The 19,491-nt window shown below is 36.5% G+C and overlaps 1 protein-coding gene across 1 annotated transcript; it reads right to left on the bottom strand.

Moving 5' to 3' along the window:
- Positions 1–1,294: 1,294 nt before the first annotated feature.
- On the bottom strand, positions 1,295–18,291 carry med16 (mediator complex subunit 16). The gene is made up of 14 exons (XM_022669688.2): positions 17,747–18,291; positions 16,120–16,227; positions 15,720–15,889; positions 14,700–15,131; positions 13,347–13,452; positions 12,970–13,125; positions 12,275–12,492; positions 9,565–9,771; positions 8,114–8,324; positions 7,623–7,756; positions 4,739–4,931; positions 3,935–4,151; positions 2,891–2,974; positions 1,295–1,716 (listed from the first exon to the last, which is right to left on the bottom strand). The coding sequence occupies exons 1-14, from the start codon at positions 17,883–17,885 to the stop codon at positions 1,596–1,598; spliced, it is 2,496 nt and encodes an 831-aa protein (XP_022525409.2). The 5' UTR covers positions 17,886–18,291; the 3' UTR covers positions 1,295–1,595.
- Between the last annotated feature and the right edge of the window lie 1,200 nt (positions 18,292–19,491).

The following is a 19,491-nucleotide window of genomic DNA, read 5'->3' as shown; positions in this document are numbered from 1 at the left end:
AGGGCATCACTGCCCAGTTCAAGCTGGTCAAGATGATTACAATGGTTGACCAGGTATGTTCTTGACCAGCATAGATTTCTTGGTTTAAGATTAATGGACTACAAGCATGATCAACCTGACCAAGCTTGACCATGCTGGTTGATCAGCATGACCAGCAAGGCCAATGGCCAGCATTAAAAACAAGATAGACTTTGCCAGTACAAACTGGTAAAAGCTGGTCCCAAGCTGGATTTTTCAGCTAATATAATAATTAGGCAAAAAAATTGGTCTTTTATTATCTTAGAAGTTATCTTGAAAAATTCAATAAAATAATGGCACACATCATTAATTGTCCCATAACATAACTATCTGATCTGACGAACAACCAAATCCTCCTTTCTTAAGGACAGTACTCCTACTGTTTTTGATAAAAAGGTTGGGACCACAACTCACTCTACATTGCAAACATTTCTTTTCGTACTACTTACTGGTTAAAAATGTAATAAATATTAAAAGTTATAGTTGTTTCATAAAACCAGTACATATCAAGCTACTCTGGCATGACATGAAGGCTATGTACAGTATGCAAGGCACAACATTTGGAGGGAGCATTGGTTCAAAATTTCCTCCTCAACAAGATCTTATTTGCAGCTACAGGAATGTTTAGAGGAGGTGACTACTGCTAACGGTTCATTTACTTTTTCGAGCTTGCACTGTTAAAAATTATTCATTGTGATCAACAAGAGACAATATTAGTTTAGTCAGATTATGGTTGTTCTATAATTGTAATTAAGCTAATCATATGACCACATTCAATTGGTACTCAGTACAGAAATCCAAAAGATTACTGCCCTTCCAAAAGGTTCACTTACCGGTACTTTTTCTGGCATATATATGGATTTCCATGATGAACACATTATGATGGCCCACAATGAGAGAATGGAATAAATTACATTAAGGTATTTAGAAATGTAGTGTTAGGAGCCTTGTTTAATTTTAGAGTTCAAAAGGTTATGCTCTGCTGAGATGGACTTGAACAACAGTCTAATGGAGTGATAATGCACTCTGCTATAAAGCTAATTATGAAGCAATTAACATGCACATTTTAGAAACTCACTAGTCTACAACTCACAGTGGTTTGTGATCAAAGTGTGTGTTAAAGTTTATATTTGCACATCCAGTCAATACAATTCTATCCAGTCAATATAATTCTATAGTATTGTGTGCTGATCCTCACAATATCTAACTTCTATCCAAACATTTTTTCAAAAATACTTATTATTTGAATTAACAAAAAAAAAAAAAAAAACATATGTCGAAATCTGCCTTGGAATTTATTGTAAACATTACAAAAAAAACAATACAAAACATGACTGATATTTACAGAGGGTTAAAACGTGATTGTGAACGTTCATGATCATCTGGGCATGAAAAATACCACTTTATTGATGCTGTTTCTGTTTGGATCATTACAGCAATTCTGACAAACTCACCGGTCACCTGACCCACAGAAGCTGGGCAATAGTGCTGGACAAACAGGGGCTTTAGGACTGACTGTGGCACATCCTTTGAACATGATCTAATATCCATGACCTATGACCTGATTTCAGAAAGTTTCATGTGTTGGGAATTTTTCTCCAGAGTCCTCCACACAGACAGTTCTTAATCCAGCGCTGCTCCCACTGTTTCATAGCATTGGTCTTGTTTGGGGAGCGCAGCATTGTTACACAGCCACACCTGAAAACACAAAGAGGATTATTGAGACATTCCGAAGTGTTGTTCAGAAGATAGTTTAGACTAATATAAAACCCACTTGGTTACAAACAAGTGCATTACTGAATTAAAAAAAGTGTAAAATATATAACAGAGAAAACTGCAAAACACTGAGAAGAAAGCAGCCAGAATCAATCAGTTTAAAAGGATAGATCAAATGGCAAAGCAAACAGCATGCCATTTTCGCACTATTTAAAGCACTATAAGGCGCGCCGGATTATAAGGCGCATTATTCAACACTAGTATGGAACAGGGGTGTTGCCATGTTTTCCTTCTAATTCAGCAGGTCTCACCATTGCGGAGTGGGAGGGGGGGTAGTTAACTAAGTTAAGTAAAGCTAAGCTAAGCAAACAAAACCATAATTCTTAAAAAGAAAAAAACACTTTCTTTTAAAGTCAAATGAGCGCTGAATGTTAATTTACACAAATTTTTCTCCTGAACACTGTTTACTTGGGTGAGTAAAGCACTTCACTTTATTTAAAGTAAGCTTAGATTCCCGAATTTCTCTAGCACTAAGGTTGGAGCACTAAGGTTTGCTAATGCTAAGAGTTAGAGCTTAGTGGACTTAGTGGCTAATGCTAATAGTTCTCCAGCTGTACTAGCCAGGGTTAGCAGCAGTCTAAACGACAAAAGAGCCAGCGCTTAGTGGCTAATGCTAATGCTACTTCAGCCCCGGCGATGGAGAACTGAACTGAAACTCCTGTATAATGCTGTACCTCTGCAGAGTGTTTTTTACTGATGCTTTCAACCTTACTAATAAAATTTATTAGTAATTTATAATTTATTATTTGTACCAAATTGTAAGGCACACTGATGAATTTGGGTGATTTTAAGTGCGCCTTATAGTGCGGAAAAAAAAATTATATACTGCTTAAATATTTATCATTTATATAGTGTTGTTTATGTCATGACAAATTAATGTAGTTTGAGGTAAGTGTGAGGTAAGTGTGATTTGGCAAGCTTATCAGCAAACTGGCGTATAATTAGTCAAAAAGCTTCCGGCTCTTTATTGCTTAACCACACCAGCAATAAAATGACAGTGTTTATAAACCAATGAATAAATATAATTAAATTCCATTATTATCAGTTGTCTTGCAATACATCCAATGCAGACTTATTTAAAGATGTCAGTTTGTACCTGGTGCAGGCCTTGCTTTCCTCTGTTGGACAGATACCCATGTGTAAACAGCGCAGGTTGTCCATCCTCTGTGATGCTGGACTCCTGACAAAAACACAGTTACGTAATAAGACAATGGCAAGTGACTAAACACAGGCTTTGTCAAGTTAGTTCTGAAATGTTCTGGTCATTTTTCATTTCTAATCAACAGAGACAGTAAGCATATTTCTAGATGAAGACAGATGAGTGTGTCTAATCCATATTTAGAAAGTGTGACTGGTGCACAGTTTTGACATGCCTACATGGTTGAAGTCAGACCGCTAATTCACACAATCTTAATGGAAAGATTCATTAAAGTTCATTGATTTTTTTTTTAAGTAAATAAAACTGAATTAAAGCTCAATCCTTTAACTAACCCATTGCAACAAAAGCCTATGTCAGCAATTTAGTTGCCTTAAAGTAGCTGAATTGACAAATTAGTGGGACTTTAGGATTGTTTGGAAAATAGTGTATATAAGGGATGTATGATAAATTGTAATTTTAATCATTATCACAATATAATATATGTTTTTACAACAAACTCAAATCCCTTTACACGTGTGCAGAAGGTTTTTAATTTGGTTCATTAAGTGGTCTCTTAATTTTTTTTTATCTTTTTTTTTTAATCAACATCTAGCAAAAAAACAGTGAGCTACATCTGTAATAATAAAAAAAATTAATTACACTAAATGGCTAGTCACATTCCGTTATTCACGCCAAGTTATGTGTGACCTGTCTTGCTGGCTCAATCATGATTAAAGTCCTGCCTGTTAGGTTGCGCTTATTAAGGAGCACATGATTGAGCAGTAATGAACTCAGTGTGAAACAAGCCAGCATTCATTTGAATAATTTAACACAAATTTAGAAAGCACTAGCAAGCTCTCTTTATTAACATCACCTCACATGGGTCAAGAGGGAACTAAAAAACGGCCCACGAGACCAGACCCTCAGCTAGTGTACTTCTTAACACAGTAAGTAATGAGACTAGTGCTTCTTACACAAGAGGGCACTGTGAGCATTCCTTACCTGGAGAAAATCTCCATCTGTGAGTTGGGGTTGAGTCCAGGCAGGGTGTAGGGCTTGCCAAACTGCAGCCGCAGCTGGTGCTTGCTCTGGATTTTGGTGATGACGCCGTCGTTGATGGGCAGCCAGTCCATGCTGGGCACAAGCAGCTGGCTAGGCAGTAGACAGCATTCATCCAGCAGGGTCTCATCCGGTTCCTGAGGGTGGCTCTCATCCCGTGCTATAGAAGCAAAGAAAAAGATTTGATTTAAAAAAAGTAAATACAGTACAAATACAATATGGCCTGAAAATAATATAATGATATTTCATGGTATTTTCGCGATAACGATACTTTTGGCGATATAACAAAACACTGAATAATGTTTAAAAAAAAAAGAAAATTAAAATTAAATTGTATTATAGCATATAATATTAAAAGATATATTAAAAAGAAAATACAAAAATAATTTCAAATTTGTTATAGAAGTCAATGATCCAGAATGTCATGATACCAATGATACTAATAAATGCAATCCAAATATCTCCATATATCTAGGATTAAAGTAAATGATATAATCTGCCTTTAGTAGACATATAATGGGAAATGAGAACAGTGTGATTTTTTTTTCTTTTGCTAAACAAAAAAAAGTAGTAGGTGGGTGATATGGCAAATGCACCTCGCTAGTTTTAGTGAGACTTCTACTTTCAAACCCAGTTACCTTGTTATTTCTAGATATTTTGTTCTTCTAGCTTTTCTGAAATGTAACTAAAGAACGGCTCCAATAACAGATGGTGTTTTTTTTAAGGCCTATAGGGCCGCAGACTTACAGCAGAGCCAGAGCTTGGTGAGGAGGCGGAAGAGAAGAGACATGCTGTCCTGGTTGTCAGAGGTGGCTGTGTAGATGGGAAGGCAGCCAGGCTTCAGCAAGCCCCAGATGCGGATCATCACCATCATCTCCCTCAGCATGCCCAGCGAGGGCCCGTCCCGCAGGAAGCCGAAGCCTGGGCGAACTATGGAGCCCTAATGTGAAGAGGAGGAGTGAAGAAGTGAGTATGAGTCTCAGAGCTGCAGAAAACAGTGTTACAACTTTAAGGAGAACTCTGGTATGAAACTGACTTTGGGTGTAGTGGAAAATAATAAGGAGTACTAACCTTCGTTAAATAGGTCACCTCTGTTCTCCCGCAGCTTTCTGAGATCCAGCAATTTTGTGCAGTTTAGACTGGGTGATATGGGGCATATTTTAAACACGTTATTGGTAGAATCCGGAGAACTCTTACATTTAAAATGAGGCGTTAAGAACTTTAAAAGTGCAGAAAAAGTTTATTTAAAAAAAAAAACACTGTTTACAACCTGTAGCATTCGCGACATCTCCGGGCAGCACCATGTTAAAGAAAAGTAAAGTATAATCAGAAGAATCATGAGCACGTAAAAGGCATAAACGTGAACCATTCTGTCTTCTTATACCTTTGCCTTTTCCTCTGTTATGTTGGCTGAAGATGCAGTCTGAGCACAGCACACATCCCAGCCACGTTCTTCATGTATACATAACATGCTCGTCACTGTACTGATCATGACTTTACTTTAAGATGGCAGCGCCCAGAGATGTAGCTTATGCTACGGGTTGTAAACAGTGGTATTAATAAACTGTGTGCACTTTTAAAGTTCTTAATGCCTCGTTTTAAATGTCAAGGCTCTCCGGATTCTACCGATGAGATTTGGAGCTACTTTGAGCCTGGATAACGGTGTAAAATGCAATTGATCTGCAGGGGCAAAATATGCCCCATTAAAACCTGTTTGGACAAATTACACAAAATTGTTGGATCTCAGAAAGCTGCGGGAGAACGAAGGTCGGCTATTCAACAAAGGTTAGTACTCTTTATCATGTTTCACTACATCAAAAGTCAATTTCACACCGGAGTTCTCCTTTAATACCCACTACCATTCAAAAGTTTGAAGCCACTTGTTGTATTTGTAAAATATACTAGGGCTATTTATTGGCTAGAATTTTGTGATTTGATGCATCATGACGCATGTTGTGATTTTAAGAGGTACTGCTCAATTTAGTCTGCCTTTATAAGCTTTCAGAAAGTGTGCACAAAAATAGACTGAATGAACACAGAATATTAGCAGAAGGTTTCATCCGTACGCATATCTGTATTCAATGTTAAAGATTCAGGTTTTAGGCTTCAGGCAGAACTAAATATGTAAAAAAGTGAGTTTGGCCCATGAGACTGTGTGGAGACTGACTGTTCCCAGAGAAGGACATTGTGACATAAGATAAGAACTTGTTTTTCTCATCTACAAGCTTTTAGAGCTACCAGAGTGGAGCCTTTCATGGCCATCTGAGCTGAACATGATGATATTAATAGACAGTGCTGATATAGTCATACTGCAATATTGATTTTCTTACTTATGTTTCTCTTTGTGTGTACCCCTACCTGTTGTTTTCGAGTGTACCTCGAAAGGAGAAGGGGTGAACTCATCCTCCTAAGAATTGGGGCAACCCTTCAACCACCCGATACAAATGTATAGCTATAGTAGTGAAGGGTTAAAGTTCAGCAACCTAGCTGCTGGTTTACTAGTTAACTTTAGGGCATCCTTGGTCTTCAGAAAGGGGGAAGGTGGTACGTTCCTCAGTTCCTCTGTGATGGGAAGTTGAAATTAGGTTTTATATTATTTTATTTTATTTTTCTGTTCCACCTTAAATGCTGCAACCTCTGCTGCCTGTTGAATTTAAGGTGGAACGGAAAAGTTCTCTACTGAGACAAACTACTAGCAATTTTTCTTTATGCATGTTATGAAGAAAATGGCAATAAAACACTGAAACTACACTGAAACTATGGTGACATAGAGCTCTAGAAGAAATGAGAGCACTTAACAATTATGAGTTTTTGATTTTACCAAATTGAAAATATAAATCATATATATTTTTGGCACCAGAAGTGGCATGAAGTTATCCAAAAGCAGTGTGTAAGACTGGTGGAGGAGAACATGCCAAGATGCATGAAAACTGTGATTAAAAACCAGAGTTATTCCACCAAATATTGATTTCTGAACTCTTAAAACTTTATGAATATGAATTTGTTTTCTTTGCATTATTTAAGGTCTGAAAGCTCTGCATCTTTTGTTATTTCAGCCATTTATTATTTTCTGCAAATTGATGCTCTAAATAACAATGTTTTATTGGGAATTTGGGATAAATATTGTCTGTAGTTTCTAGAATAAAACAACAATGTTCATTTTACTCAAACATATACCTGTAAATAGTAAAATCAGAAAATCTGATTCAAAAACTGAAGTGGTCCCTTAATTTTTCCCAGAACTGAAGAGTTTGTCAGAATTTTAACAAAGAAAATTCTCAAATTTTGTGGGGTTCTCTGGTAGTTTGTGTCCCCATCTTGCCAGTGATTCTCAAAGCTCTTGGTTTGGAGTGTGTGTCTGAATAATTTCAGTTTGAAGGGCCCTATAGCCCTAACACTTTCCTCTACCCCTCCAGCCTAAAAAGAATCAGAACACCCAACCCCTAGCCGTGCACATTTAAACAGTGGGGAAGGACTAACTGGTACATATCCATAATATTGGGATAATTTGGCCAAAATTATATTTTAAAACCACCATGTTTTCAACACTAGATTCTGTCTCAAAGAAAGCAAGCATTAAAAATGTATCATCGCTTATCTTGCTACCTTAATGTCCTACTGTACTACTGACCTGGTTGGGCAGATTGGCAAGCAGGTAGAGCACGAAGTCGCCCACCCATTGAATGAGCTGCTGAAGGGACTGAAGTGGAGGTCCATCCAGAACAAACTCCTCTGTCTTCAGGTTAATCATCACCTTGTCAATGTCTATGCAAAATAAAAAAAAGAAATGGAAGTGAATGAGTCACAGGAGTCGGTGATAGACCATGACTAAAAATAGAGTGCATTTACAGATCATTTATCCCCAAGGCATCTCGCCAGAGCACTCAGCAAAGTGAGCATTTACAGGAGAGTGATGAGTGATACTTTTATTGAAGGAGAGTGATTATCAGCTGATAAATACTGTAATTATATATGTATATTATCTGACTAGGACTGCTGATCACATAAGAGAGAACCTAATAGCCATATTAATATAGACCTCAATATCCACATAAGTGGGGGGAAAAAAGTGTGCTGGATTTTCAGTTATATAACCCACAGAAGTTGGAATCATTTTGTTACCAGTGTCTGTGTTCTTGGTGCAGATCTCCGCCAGTCTGTCTCCTGGGCTTTTGTCTGGTGTGTTGAGGACGTGGGGTCTGAGCAGAGATTTGAGTGTGGAGCTGATGGCGATGAGGAGCAGCTTGGCGTGGAAGTCGTTTGCCCGGGCTGCTGTAGCAGATGACAGCTTACATAGAGACGCCTTCACAGCTACAATTCGGGTAGCCAGCACCTTTTAAAACACAACCCCCCAAAAAAATCAACTCAAGTTCACTCACTCATAAACTATGTTACTGTATTTCCAGGTTTAATACAGACCGTCATTCAGAGGCTTATAATTAATACTATCAAACTTCAATACCTAAAAAATGAATACATTTAAATAATTTAAATGCAAAACATTTATAATATAAAGTTAATAGTGTGCAATGTCATGTTACAACAAGTTACAAAATATTAGCCTAATTATTTTAAGAACAAAAAACAGAGCTGGCATTAGATGTTTCTAGTGTGCTACTATAAATAAATATAAGAACTTCTTTTTAGGATGTTAAAGTAGGGCTGGACAATAGAGCAAAAATCTATATCATGATATATTTCCATACAATTCCAATATCGATGTGTACAGTATAAAGTACATAATTATGCACTGATAGAGCAGCATAAATAAAAAAATAAAAGTGCAATATATGCAGATACACTAGTGATTATCTCTTACACTAAAGCTCTCAGCATCTCAGCACATTACAATATATTAATTTAAAAAGCATCAAAAGTACCCTGAGATATATTTTATGATACAACAAGAAAAGTCTAGTCTAAATATGTTCTTCCAGGCCTAAACCACACTACAGTTTTATCCTTCTTCCTCCAAGAAATACAGAACTTACAGCATGAAAAAAATAAATCATGACCTTGTAATTGTTGTGACATTTATTAGTTGTTTACTTAAAAAAAGATGCATATTTAAATGTTAATCATTTACAAGGCTTTTTAGTACTCGTTTATTATTGTGTGCAAAAATGGCTGTTTTGATATTATTCTTTTAATAATAATTAAACATTTATTTAAAAAAAACATTTTAATTGCATTGCCAAATATCGGCAATACCAAAAATTCAATTGTTTCCCACATTTAAATGTTGATGTTTTTTTTTTGTTCCATTACATATGTCATTGGCTACAACTATAAAAACTGTACAAATAGCGCTCATTTTCTTCTGAAATATGCTATCTTATATACCTTAATTACACAATTCTCAGTGCCCTTAATTACACAATTCTCAGTTAATTTACAGTGCCCTACACATGACCTTGTTAAAAAGTTTTGCTAACGTATGCACTTACGTTGGTTGTACTACACTGATTGTTTTTTTGTGTACACTGTCTTTGTTCCCAGCTATCATCGACCCCCTGCATATCTTAACTCAGTCTACACTGTGTAAACTGATAAGCCGTCTCACTGCTGCAAACCTGCTGCAGGGCTTGATTCTGCCTCATGTACTCCTCATGGAGCTTCTCCACCAGGTTATGGACCATCCCAGGCTGAACATGCAGAAGCACATCCCACCAGTCGTAGCCTGTCACCATGCAGTACTCCAGTAGGAACAGCAGGTGGCGCAGCAGAGTGTTCATGTCCAACATCTGCCCCATGGAGGGGGACACACGGATCATGTGGAGCTGGGGGTAGAAGAAAAAGAGACTTTAGGACTTCATACTGAATTTCAGTGCTGTGAATGAAAGTTCACATATTTCACACAGGGTCCATTCTAGATACATATTGGACAATTTCTGTAACAATTGGTTAATTTATTTTTAAAAATATATATAATTTTTTGTAAAAAAAAAATAATAGCAACACAATACACAATACTGCCAAAAGTAATTCAGGTGTTCCAATCACTAGACTCTAGAGCAGTGGAGATGTGTTCTCTGGAGTGACTAATTACAAAAATCACATCAGATAAGTCTGGGTTTGGCAGTTTTCAAGAGAATAATACTTGTCTGACTGCATTATTCCAACGGTAAAGTTTAGTGGAGGGGGGGATCATGTCATGGGGTTGTTTTTTTGAAGCTGGGCTCAGTCCCTTAGTTACAGCAAAGGGAACTCTTAATGCTTCAGTTTTTTTCCATTTTCAGACATTTCATGCTCCCAACTTTGCAAGAACACATTTTTCAACATGACTGTGCACCAGTGCACAAATCAAGGTTCATAAAGACATGGTAAGTAATTTGGTGTAAAATAACCTGAGTTCTGATGTCAACTTGACAAAACATCTTTGGGATAAATTAGAGCAGACACTGTGAGCCAGGGCTTTTCCTTCAACATCAGTGTCTGACTGATGAATGGTCAATCATTTCCATAAACACACTTCTAAACCTTGTGGAAAGCCTTTCCTGAAAAGTTGAAGCTGCAATAGCTGCAAAGGGTGTGCTGACATCATATTAAACCATACAGCAGGGGTCTGCAATTTTGGAAAATGAAGTGTAATGGGATGGAGAGCTACAGACTAGTATCTCTTCAGCCCAGAGGGTTGTTGAACCCAATTGCAGAACAGTTCATCTCAAAGCAAGTAAACCCAAAAAGAAAGGAATAAAAAAAAAATAAATAAATAAACACACCGCTCCTCACGCGGGATCGAATCCGTGTCGTCAGGGTCGCGGTCCAATACACTACCACTGCCCCGGCTATTGAATTGGGACATGGCCGGAAAAAAACGCCCTTATAGTGATATAGGGAGCCAAAGAACGGGCAGAAACTAAAGTCACGCCGAGTGCGACAGAGAGAAATGGGAGGGATGTAAAATAAAAGCTCAACAGAGAAGCATTTTATTTATTTATTTTTTTCATTATTGTTCATTATAGTTCAGACAACCTCACAACCCAGATGTTTCATACTTGCGGGCCACATCCTATTGCCGACCCCTGCACAACAGATTAATAAATTCATATCCATGCGAAGACAAGCAACTACTTTTGGCAATATAGTGTACTTATTACACATACACAAACAGACAAAAATGTTTTTTGTAATGACTTTGTCAACATTCCAGCTCATAAAAGGCATTCTAGCAACCTAAAGAATGTAGATCCTTAAAATGACAAGAGTGTGATCTGCTGCGTTGGAAGCAATCTTATCTTAATCTTAAATTATTTTTTTTACAGAATTTAAGAACAAGAGATCTATAGTTTTTTGATGAACATTTGTAACATATCATTCTGAATCCTGTTATACCATGGTAACAAGCTTCTGTACAAAAAAGCCTGCAGTAATCTGCTGCAACAAATTGATCACTACTATGAAGTTTCATATTACTTTAGTACTTGCACCATATTCATGGTTTTGCTGTATTGCTTGTAGTCACAATTTGGACAACCTGCTCTTAGTGGAGCATTTCCACAGCCTATAACAATATGCCTAGAGCTGAACCAATATGCCTAAAGTTTATGGTTTGTTTATACAGCTCTGGAAATCTCTGGAATATAATCAAGAGGAAGATGGATGATCACAAGCCATCAAACCAAGCTGAACTGCTTGAATTTTTGCACCAGGAGTGGCATAAAGTTATCCAAAAGCAGTGTGTAAGAGTGGTGCGGGAGAACATGCCAAGATGCGTGAAAACTGTGATTAAAAACCAGGGTTATTTAACCAAATATTGATTTCTGAACTAACTTAAAACTTTATGAATATGAACTTGTTTACTTTGCATTATTTGAGGTCTGAAAGCTCTGCATCTTTTTTGTTATTTCAGCCATTTCTCATTTTCTGCAAATAAATGCTCTAAATAACAATGTTTTTATTTGGAATTTGGGAGACATGTCGTTCATAGTTTTAAGAATAAAACAACAATGTTTATTTTACTCAAACATATACCTATTAATAGCAAAATCAGAGAAACTGATTTAGAAACTGAAGTGGTCTCTTAATTTTTTCCAGAGCTGTATACTATAGCGTTTTTTCTAAAATGTTATTTAAACAATTGCTGATACAGATACCCTTGTATCGTGATACGTATCTAATTAGCACATTATTTAATTATTGCACATTACACAACCCTGGCATTAATATAAATACATGATTTATAAAGCAAATATCAAAGAAATATGTTCAGGTAGACACTATCACATGCTCTTTAAGCTCATTTGCCTCTTTAAAGTTTAGGGCACACTTTGGCCTGTGTACCTTTCCATGGTTGTCCACACCGACCAGAGCCAGAGATGTCCAGGAAAACTGCAGGGCTTTAAAGTGGACGGCAGGACCTCCAGCTCTCTGCCGTTTGATGACTGGCTCGTCTCCCACTCGCTGGGAGGAACCAGAGGACCCATAGAACATACCCATGGTGTGAAGGGACAGACGATGCAGTATTTGAATGCTGCCATCATGGAATGACAAAGCCAGGCCTGTGCACACAAGACCACAGTAATGCATTTATTTAATATTAAACGTGTTCCGATACATCAGCCCACAGACTCACTTATACTTTAAGTATAAATATATAAGTAAAAAGTTTGAGTTAATACTTAAACTTCTACAGAAGTATTTGTAAACCCCAGTATATATATATATATATATATATATATATATATATATATATATATATATATATATACACATATACACACTTCTACTTGAGTAATAATAATGAGTAATCAATAATAATTAAAAACTAATTCAAAAACCTAACGGACAACTTGGGTGTGATCTTTTTATTTTATTTATTTTTTTTACTGCCAAAGCATCGGATCGGGACTCGGTATCGGCAGAAAATGTAATCGGGACATCCCTAGTACGAAAAAAACAAAGTTGGACTTCTATTATTATTATTTGACTTTTTTTTGTTACAGACTGATTTGTAACAGTAAAAAAGAAACACTTACCAAGACCTGGGCAAAACTTTGTGTCAGAGGCGACTTTAAGATCAGTGTTGGAGATGGAGATGGGCAGTTTAGGTAGTGCCACTGCAGAGACACGGTCCAAATCATTTGTGGCCGAAAGGATTCGCCACTTCAGAATCATCGGCTGCTTCTCACCCACTGTTATTAGAACATAATGTCAACTGTTATGACAAAGATTAATAAAGTCCTGTATCGTATTTATAAACTACTGCTCAAAAGTTTTGGATCATTGTGAATTTATCTTGTTTTCAATGGAAACACATATGAGATTAGAAAATATAGCAAATAAACAGGACATGCAGACAATGTCAGAGTAACCCTGCTGTCACACTGGCAGTCGATGTGCAGGTATAACATACCAACAGGTGAGCGATGCTGAAATATGTTATTGACTGGAAGCCCCTCCTTTCGTAAGGACCAGCACTCTACAATGCTCCCCATCTGACTGGATGCACACAGCAGTACCTTCAAAAATATCAACAGTATTACAGCACAGACACAAACGCATCATACTGCTCTAAAAGTGTGTCCTTTGTAAACTTCACAGGAGAGATGTTTTACTGGCACAAACATTCTCTTCATATTCTCTGCAAACTAGGACAGAGAGCTATTTTAACAGAACAACTTATTATTATTAGAAGCCTTGAAATGAAAATCAAACAGTAGACTGTGATTTCAAGCTAAATTTGTTACAGGACTGAATTAGATACATATTTATGCTACTGTAATAATGATAACGTAATAGAATAATAACACAATTATACCATTTAAAAAATGTACAAAATATGAACAATATTAAAAAATTGGAAAAAATATTTCCATATCCTAAATAAATAAAACATACTGTATTTTTTACACTATAAGGCACACTATCAGTAAACCTTTTATTTCTGGTCTATTTTCACACATAAGGCACACTAGATTATAAGGAACATTAAGTGACACTAACATGACGTGTCGACATGTTTTCCTTCTAATTTAGCAGGTCTTTCTGCTGGGTGGTGGGGTGACTAAAGTAAAGCTAAGCTAAGTAAACAAAACTGTAATTCTTTAAAAAATTAATTTTTTAAAAGTCAAACAGGCTGGATGTTAATCTACACAGATTTCAGATTTTCCTGAAAACTGTTTATTTGTGTGAGTAAAGCGCTTCCGTTTATTTATTTAGTTTTCCAGATGTCCACTAAGGCTGGGTGCAGGAGCAGACAGTAAGTTAGGGCTATATTATGTAGCAGTTCATCCCATGTAGCTTGTTTAAATACGGTAAAACGCTCGGGCTACAGTCCGATATACTTGTCTCTGAACAGTGAAAGAGCGCTTAGCAGGGTTAGTGGGTAATGCTTATGCTGCTCCAGCAGTGCTAGCCGGGGTTAGCAGGAAAATGAAATGATTTTAAGTGCACCTTATAGTGTGAAAAATACAGTAAATCAAATTTAACCAGAGGTCTTTAAACAAAGTCGACATATAAAGTTAATAATTCCTTACTAGTCTAATCAAAAAATTATGAGGGTATTAAAATGATTGTGACAGGCCTTTAAAGGTTTATTACCTTTGGCTACATGAAAATGGTTAAATGATTAAGTACTGTCTGTAGTGACTTTAAATTCAAACCTCTGCTTTAAATTCTAGACTGATAAAGGAAACATAATAATTAAATGTGTATATTTTTAAATAGGCGTTAATAGGCTTCATCAGTAGTAACACTATAAAATCACCTGCTCAGAGTTCTCCCGTGTGAGGAATTTGAGGTGTGTGACAGCTGGATACTTGTCCCGTCGCACCGGGTCAGTGGTGCAGCGCATAAAGAGCGAGGGCAGCAGTTCTGTATCGATGCGGCACTTCTCGTTCACCACACTCACACACACTTTATAAAACTGAACTGGTGATGAGCTGCTGCCGTCCGTCGCTGCCACCACAATGTTCCCGCCGCCGGTGAAGGCAATGTCAGCAAGAGCCACGCGTCCACGCAGCCGGCACAGGCTTTCGCTGGCTGACAGCAAAGCGCCGTTGGGCTTCAGAAGGGACACGGTCACCAGGCCACTCACGGTCACAGCCAGCCAGCCCTCCATAGGCTTACCGCCGAACAGAGTGAGTGACGGAGAGAACTTCACCCGGGAGAACTTCTCACCAAAGTTGGTGGATCCAGACTGTGGAGTGATAAGAACAGAAAGCAAAATAAAACTTACAGAGCAGAACTGTGTGTAAAATAAAATTGCATTTATCCTTTATAGTTAAACAAGCTGTTTTTTTTGTAACTGTTGCTTTAAATCTGATCTGTAAATCATATATACAGCTCTGGAACGAAATAAGAGACCACTTCAGTTTCTGAATCAGTTTCTCCGATTTTGCTATTTATAGGAATATGCTTGAGTAAAATGAACATTGTTGTTTTATTCTATAAACTACAGACAACATTTCTCCCAAATTCCAAATAAAAATATTGTCATTTAGAGCATTTATTTGCAGAAAATGAGAAATGGCTGAGATAATAAAAAAGAGGCAGAGCCTTTAGTTCATATTCATAAAGTTTAAAGAGTTCAGATGCTGGAGAACTAAACTATAAAACTAAACTATAATGCTGTACTTTAGCGGAGTGGCTTTACTGCTCTTTACAACCTGACTGGTAGAATTCATACATAAGGTGCACTGACATTTTTTTTTTTAATTAAAGAACTTTAAGTGTGCCTTATACTAAAATATATACTAAAAAATGTGGGTAAATTTCTTGCTCTTACCTTCTCCACATGCAGTGCAAGTTTGACCCCATTGTGCAACCATGAGAGAGCTACAATAGGGTCTCCATCAACAGAGCTGCTCTGTATACTTTCCCAGCTGTTCACAAGGTGTTCCTTCATTGCCCAACACTTGATCTCTCCGTCCCCATCAGCAGAGAGCAGTCTGGATCCTAGTTACACACAATTTAATGAATGAAGGCAAAAATTAGATATGAATATACTGCAGCCCTAAAATGAGTGAACATCATTACAATACTCTTTGTCCTAAAATTTCACCTATCAGGGCACACAGTGCTAATCTTTTGCAATATTAGATCATTTAGAAAAAAATGTATATATGAGAGAATGCAAAAATATTGGCCGTTTTACAATTAAATTTTAAACAGTGAGGTTAACTTACCTGACTGGTCCCACTCCAAGCACGAAATAACTTCCCTATGACCCGAGTTGATGGAGTAGACATCCCAGGGGTGTTCAGTGTCAATGATATGAATCATGTGACTGAGTTCTAAAGCAAAAAATGTACTATGTTAAACACTTAGACTGCACTAAGGGGAAAAAATATATATCCATGATACACAAAAGAAAACAGCTTCAACAGAGCAAACCAATAAATGATGAAGTCTCAGGTTTCGTACAAAAAATATATAACAAAATAAGCAATGTAACAACAAAAAAATTTAGCAACAAATCTAGCGCAATACCAAAGTGTGGAATATTTAGTGCATGCATATAAAGTGCAAAACAATTAAACAAAAACAACCCATAAATCTTTCCAGTAAATAGCAACTAATACAAATAACACAATACTATTGCATATTATAAAATATGTAACATCTGTATGTGCAATAGAAGAGGGCTTCTTTCTACATTGTATTGCATTGTGTTCAATTTTTGTGATATCGAAGCATATTTGGATGACATTACTGCTAAAAGAACACTGATGAGCATCACTATTACATTACAGAGAGTTTAATCAGTAATGTTTAACTGGATTATGTGCAGCACAATTGTGTGTATGCTCAAAATATTGCTATAAATAATCAAGGGATCAGAGAACTCAAGGAATCAGAATCGGTAGGAAGAGTGGAGAGGCACACAGTCCAAGCTGCTTGAGGTCTAGTGTGAAGTTCCCACAATCAGTGATGGTTTGGATAGTCATGTCATCTGCTGGTTTTGGTCCACTGTGTTAAATCAAATCCAAAATCAGTGCAATGTTTTCCCGGAAAATCTTACAGCACTTAATGATTCCTAGAGATGCAGATTTCATTTTGCAGCAGAATTCGGCACACTGCCCACACCGCCACAAGTACCAATCGGTCTTATATAATATTCTGATTTTCTGAGATACTGATTTTTGTCATCATCTTCAACTATAGATAATAGATTACTGTGTATAAAACATTTATATAATACAGCTTTGGAAATAATTAAAAGACCACTTCAGTTTCTCTGATTTTACTATTTATAGGTATATGTTTGAGCAAAATGAACATTGTTGTTTTATTCTATAAACTACGGACAACATTTCTCCCAAATTCCTAAATAGAAATATTGTCATTTACAGCATTTATTTGCAGAAAATGAGAAATGGTTAAAATAAAAATAATAACCCTGCTTTTTAATCAAAGTTTTCGTGCATCTTGGCATGTTTTCCTCCACCAGTCTTACACAGTGCTTTTGAATAGCTTTATGAGGATTTCAATTTGGTAAAATCAAAGAAAGTGTTCTCAATTTTTTCCAGAGCTGTATATGAATTTTACATTTTGAACTGAACTACTGAAATAAGGCAACTTTTTAATGATATTTTATTTTTCTGAAATGCAGTAGTATGTTCAGTGGATCTGAAATATGCATAGCTAACTAAAAGTGGTAGACACAAACATAGTGTTAGGCTTAAGTTCTGTACACTGGCTAAAATTCATAGACATAAATGAATAAAGTGTAGAATATAACCTAATATAACTAACTACACTTTATATTAGACAGAGGATAACAGAGAGCACTAGTATAAGGACTCCTCTTACCTTTATCGTCCTCTTCATTTTTCAGGTCTGTTGTGAAGGCGATGAGGTTTCTGCAGGACCAGGCACACACCAGCGGGATGGAGGGGCAGTGGTTGTTTTTGGGTCTCTTCTCCCACTCGCACACATACACAACCTCCATTATTAATACATTAACGATTTAACTAAGATAGATATACTCCTCCAATGTCTCCGGGTTTCATACAAACGCTCAAGTGAACAGAGAGCCATTCAATAGACTCTACTGCCCGGCGTTAGCTAGCAGCTAATGCTAGCTTGTTAGCTAGCCAGCTAACGCTAGCTTGTTAGCTTATTTAGCTAACCAGTTCGTCATAACAAAGCGCAAAATCTCACCAAATTTGATACAAATGAGGGGGAAAAAGCGACGTATTTAGAAAAAATATGTACAATCCACACGGTTCTGAAACAACACAGTTAAACTAAAATAAAGTTTCTGTGTATGGAGATTATACAGTGAACTACAGCGCTGTTGCTGTGTGTATGAGTCTTCCTCTGCAGCGCTGCGCTCCGCCCAGCACTGACCTGTCAGAGCGCCGTTACCGGCCAGGAGTGTAACGACCCTAACCATAAACAGAAACACTAACTGTTAGCTAACTAAGCTAACAGACTAACTAGCTAACTAAATATAATCTATGTCATAAAATATATGGTAACACTTAATAAAATGTCCCGTAACTTCTCTGTATGAACCAGTATTTACAAAATATTTACAAGGTCTGTCTTACTGCTACTTAAATGTAGCTACGAATAAAGTAATGAGGATAACCAGGAACCAGAGAGTAGGACCCGAGTACGAACCAGCACATATAAAATACAGTAGCAATAGTGGAACAATTGGGCAATTTTCCGACATTTAGTATGTAATTACCAAAATGTATGGTATAATCCCTGTATGAGCCTATACATGTGTAACACTAAGAAGCCCGTTACACATATAAAATACGTGCCGGTTCTTATTGGTACTTAAATGCATGTACAACAACAAAAAAGCCCAACCAATAACAAGAAAATAACAATTTCCCAAAACATGTGGTGTATTTTTTTTATTTACCTCCCTAACTTTATTTTTGTATCTTGTATGTACTCATAAGTTATTTGAACTTACACATTTACACACTAAATTGTGGGCTGTATTAAGTGTTACTAAAGGTCTGAAATAAATGTCATTTATTTGGTGCAATTCTATATGTCTAATTTTTGGTAAACATTTTATGTATTTATCCATTGACATTATATAGTTGTTTAAAATTAGGTTTCTACTCCTTTAATTAACTTTTGTGATATATTTTAATTTTCATTTTGTTCTCTATTCAATATAAAGATTTAACTACATTGTTATTAAGTCACACGAGAATAGTAATTAAATCATTATAATAACTCAATTGTAATAACATGGTAACAATGCAACTAATAAATGTGTTGACCGTACTAAAATCATAAAAAATAAAATTAAAAAATAAATGTAAACATCTATGCAATATTTATAGCCCAAAGTCTTTATTAAAACGAAGTAAACTGTATATTATAGTAAAAATCTAATAAACATCTTAGCCTACCATGTTATCCTAAAGTGTCTTCCACTTAGTATGAGGGGGGTTTTCCTTGTTACTGTTGGCATCACTGTGGTGCACTGTGTGTGGTTTTACAAATGTTGTAAAAAGCGCTATATCAATATAATTTAATTTAATTTAATTACCAAACTGGGGACAAGCCCTGAACTGTGGAAA

Source organism: Astyanax mexicanus, chromosome 16 (genome assembly GCF_023375975.1).
Source record: "Astyanax mexicanus isolate ESR-SI-001 chromosome 16, AstMex3_surface, whole genome shotgun sequence".
Taxonomy (NCBI): Eukaryota; Metazoa; Chordata; class Actinopteri; order Characiformes; family Acestrorhamphidae; genus Astyanax; species Astyanax mexicanus.
The sequence above is the reverse complement of the archived record's forward strand: the minus strand, read 5'-3'. Positions and strand labels throughout refer to the sequence as shown.

What these genes read in the sequence shown, in the direction of transcription:
- med16 (XM_022669688.2), bottom strand. Translation starts at nt 17,885, where the DNA reads ATGGAGGTTGTGTATGTGTGCGAGTGGGAGAAGAGACCCAAAAACAAC. An exon ending in CACCAAGAACACAGACACTG is followed by an intron (nt 7,757 to 8,113) that starts GTAACAAAATGA and finishes TATTTTGCATAG; the next exon opens with ACATTGACAAGGTGATGATT. An exon ending in CACCAAGCTCTGGCTCTGCT is followed by an intron (nt 4,152 to 4,738) that starts GTAAGTCTGCGG and finishes TTGCTTCTATAG; the next exon opens with CACGGGATGAGAGCCACCCT.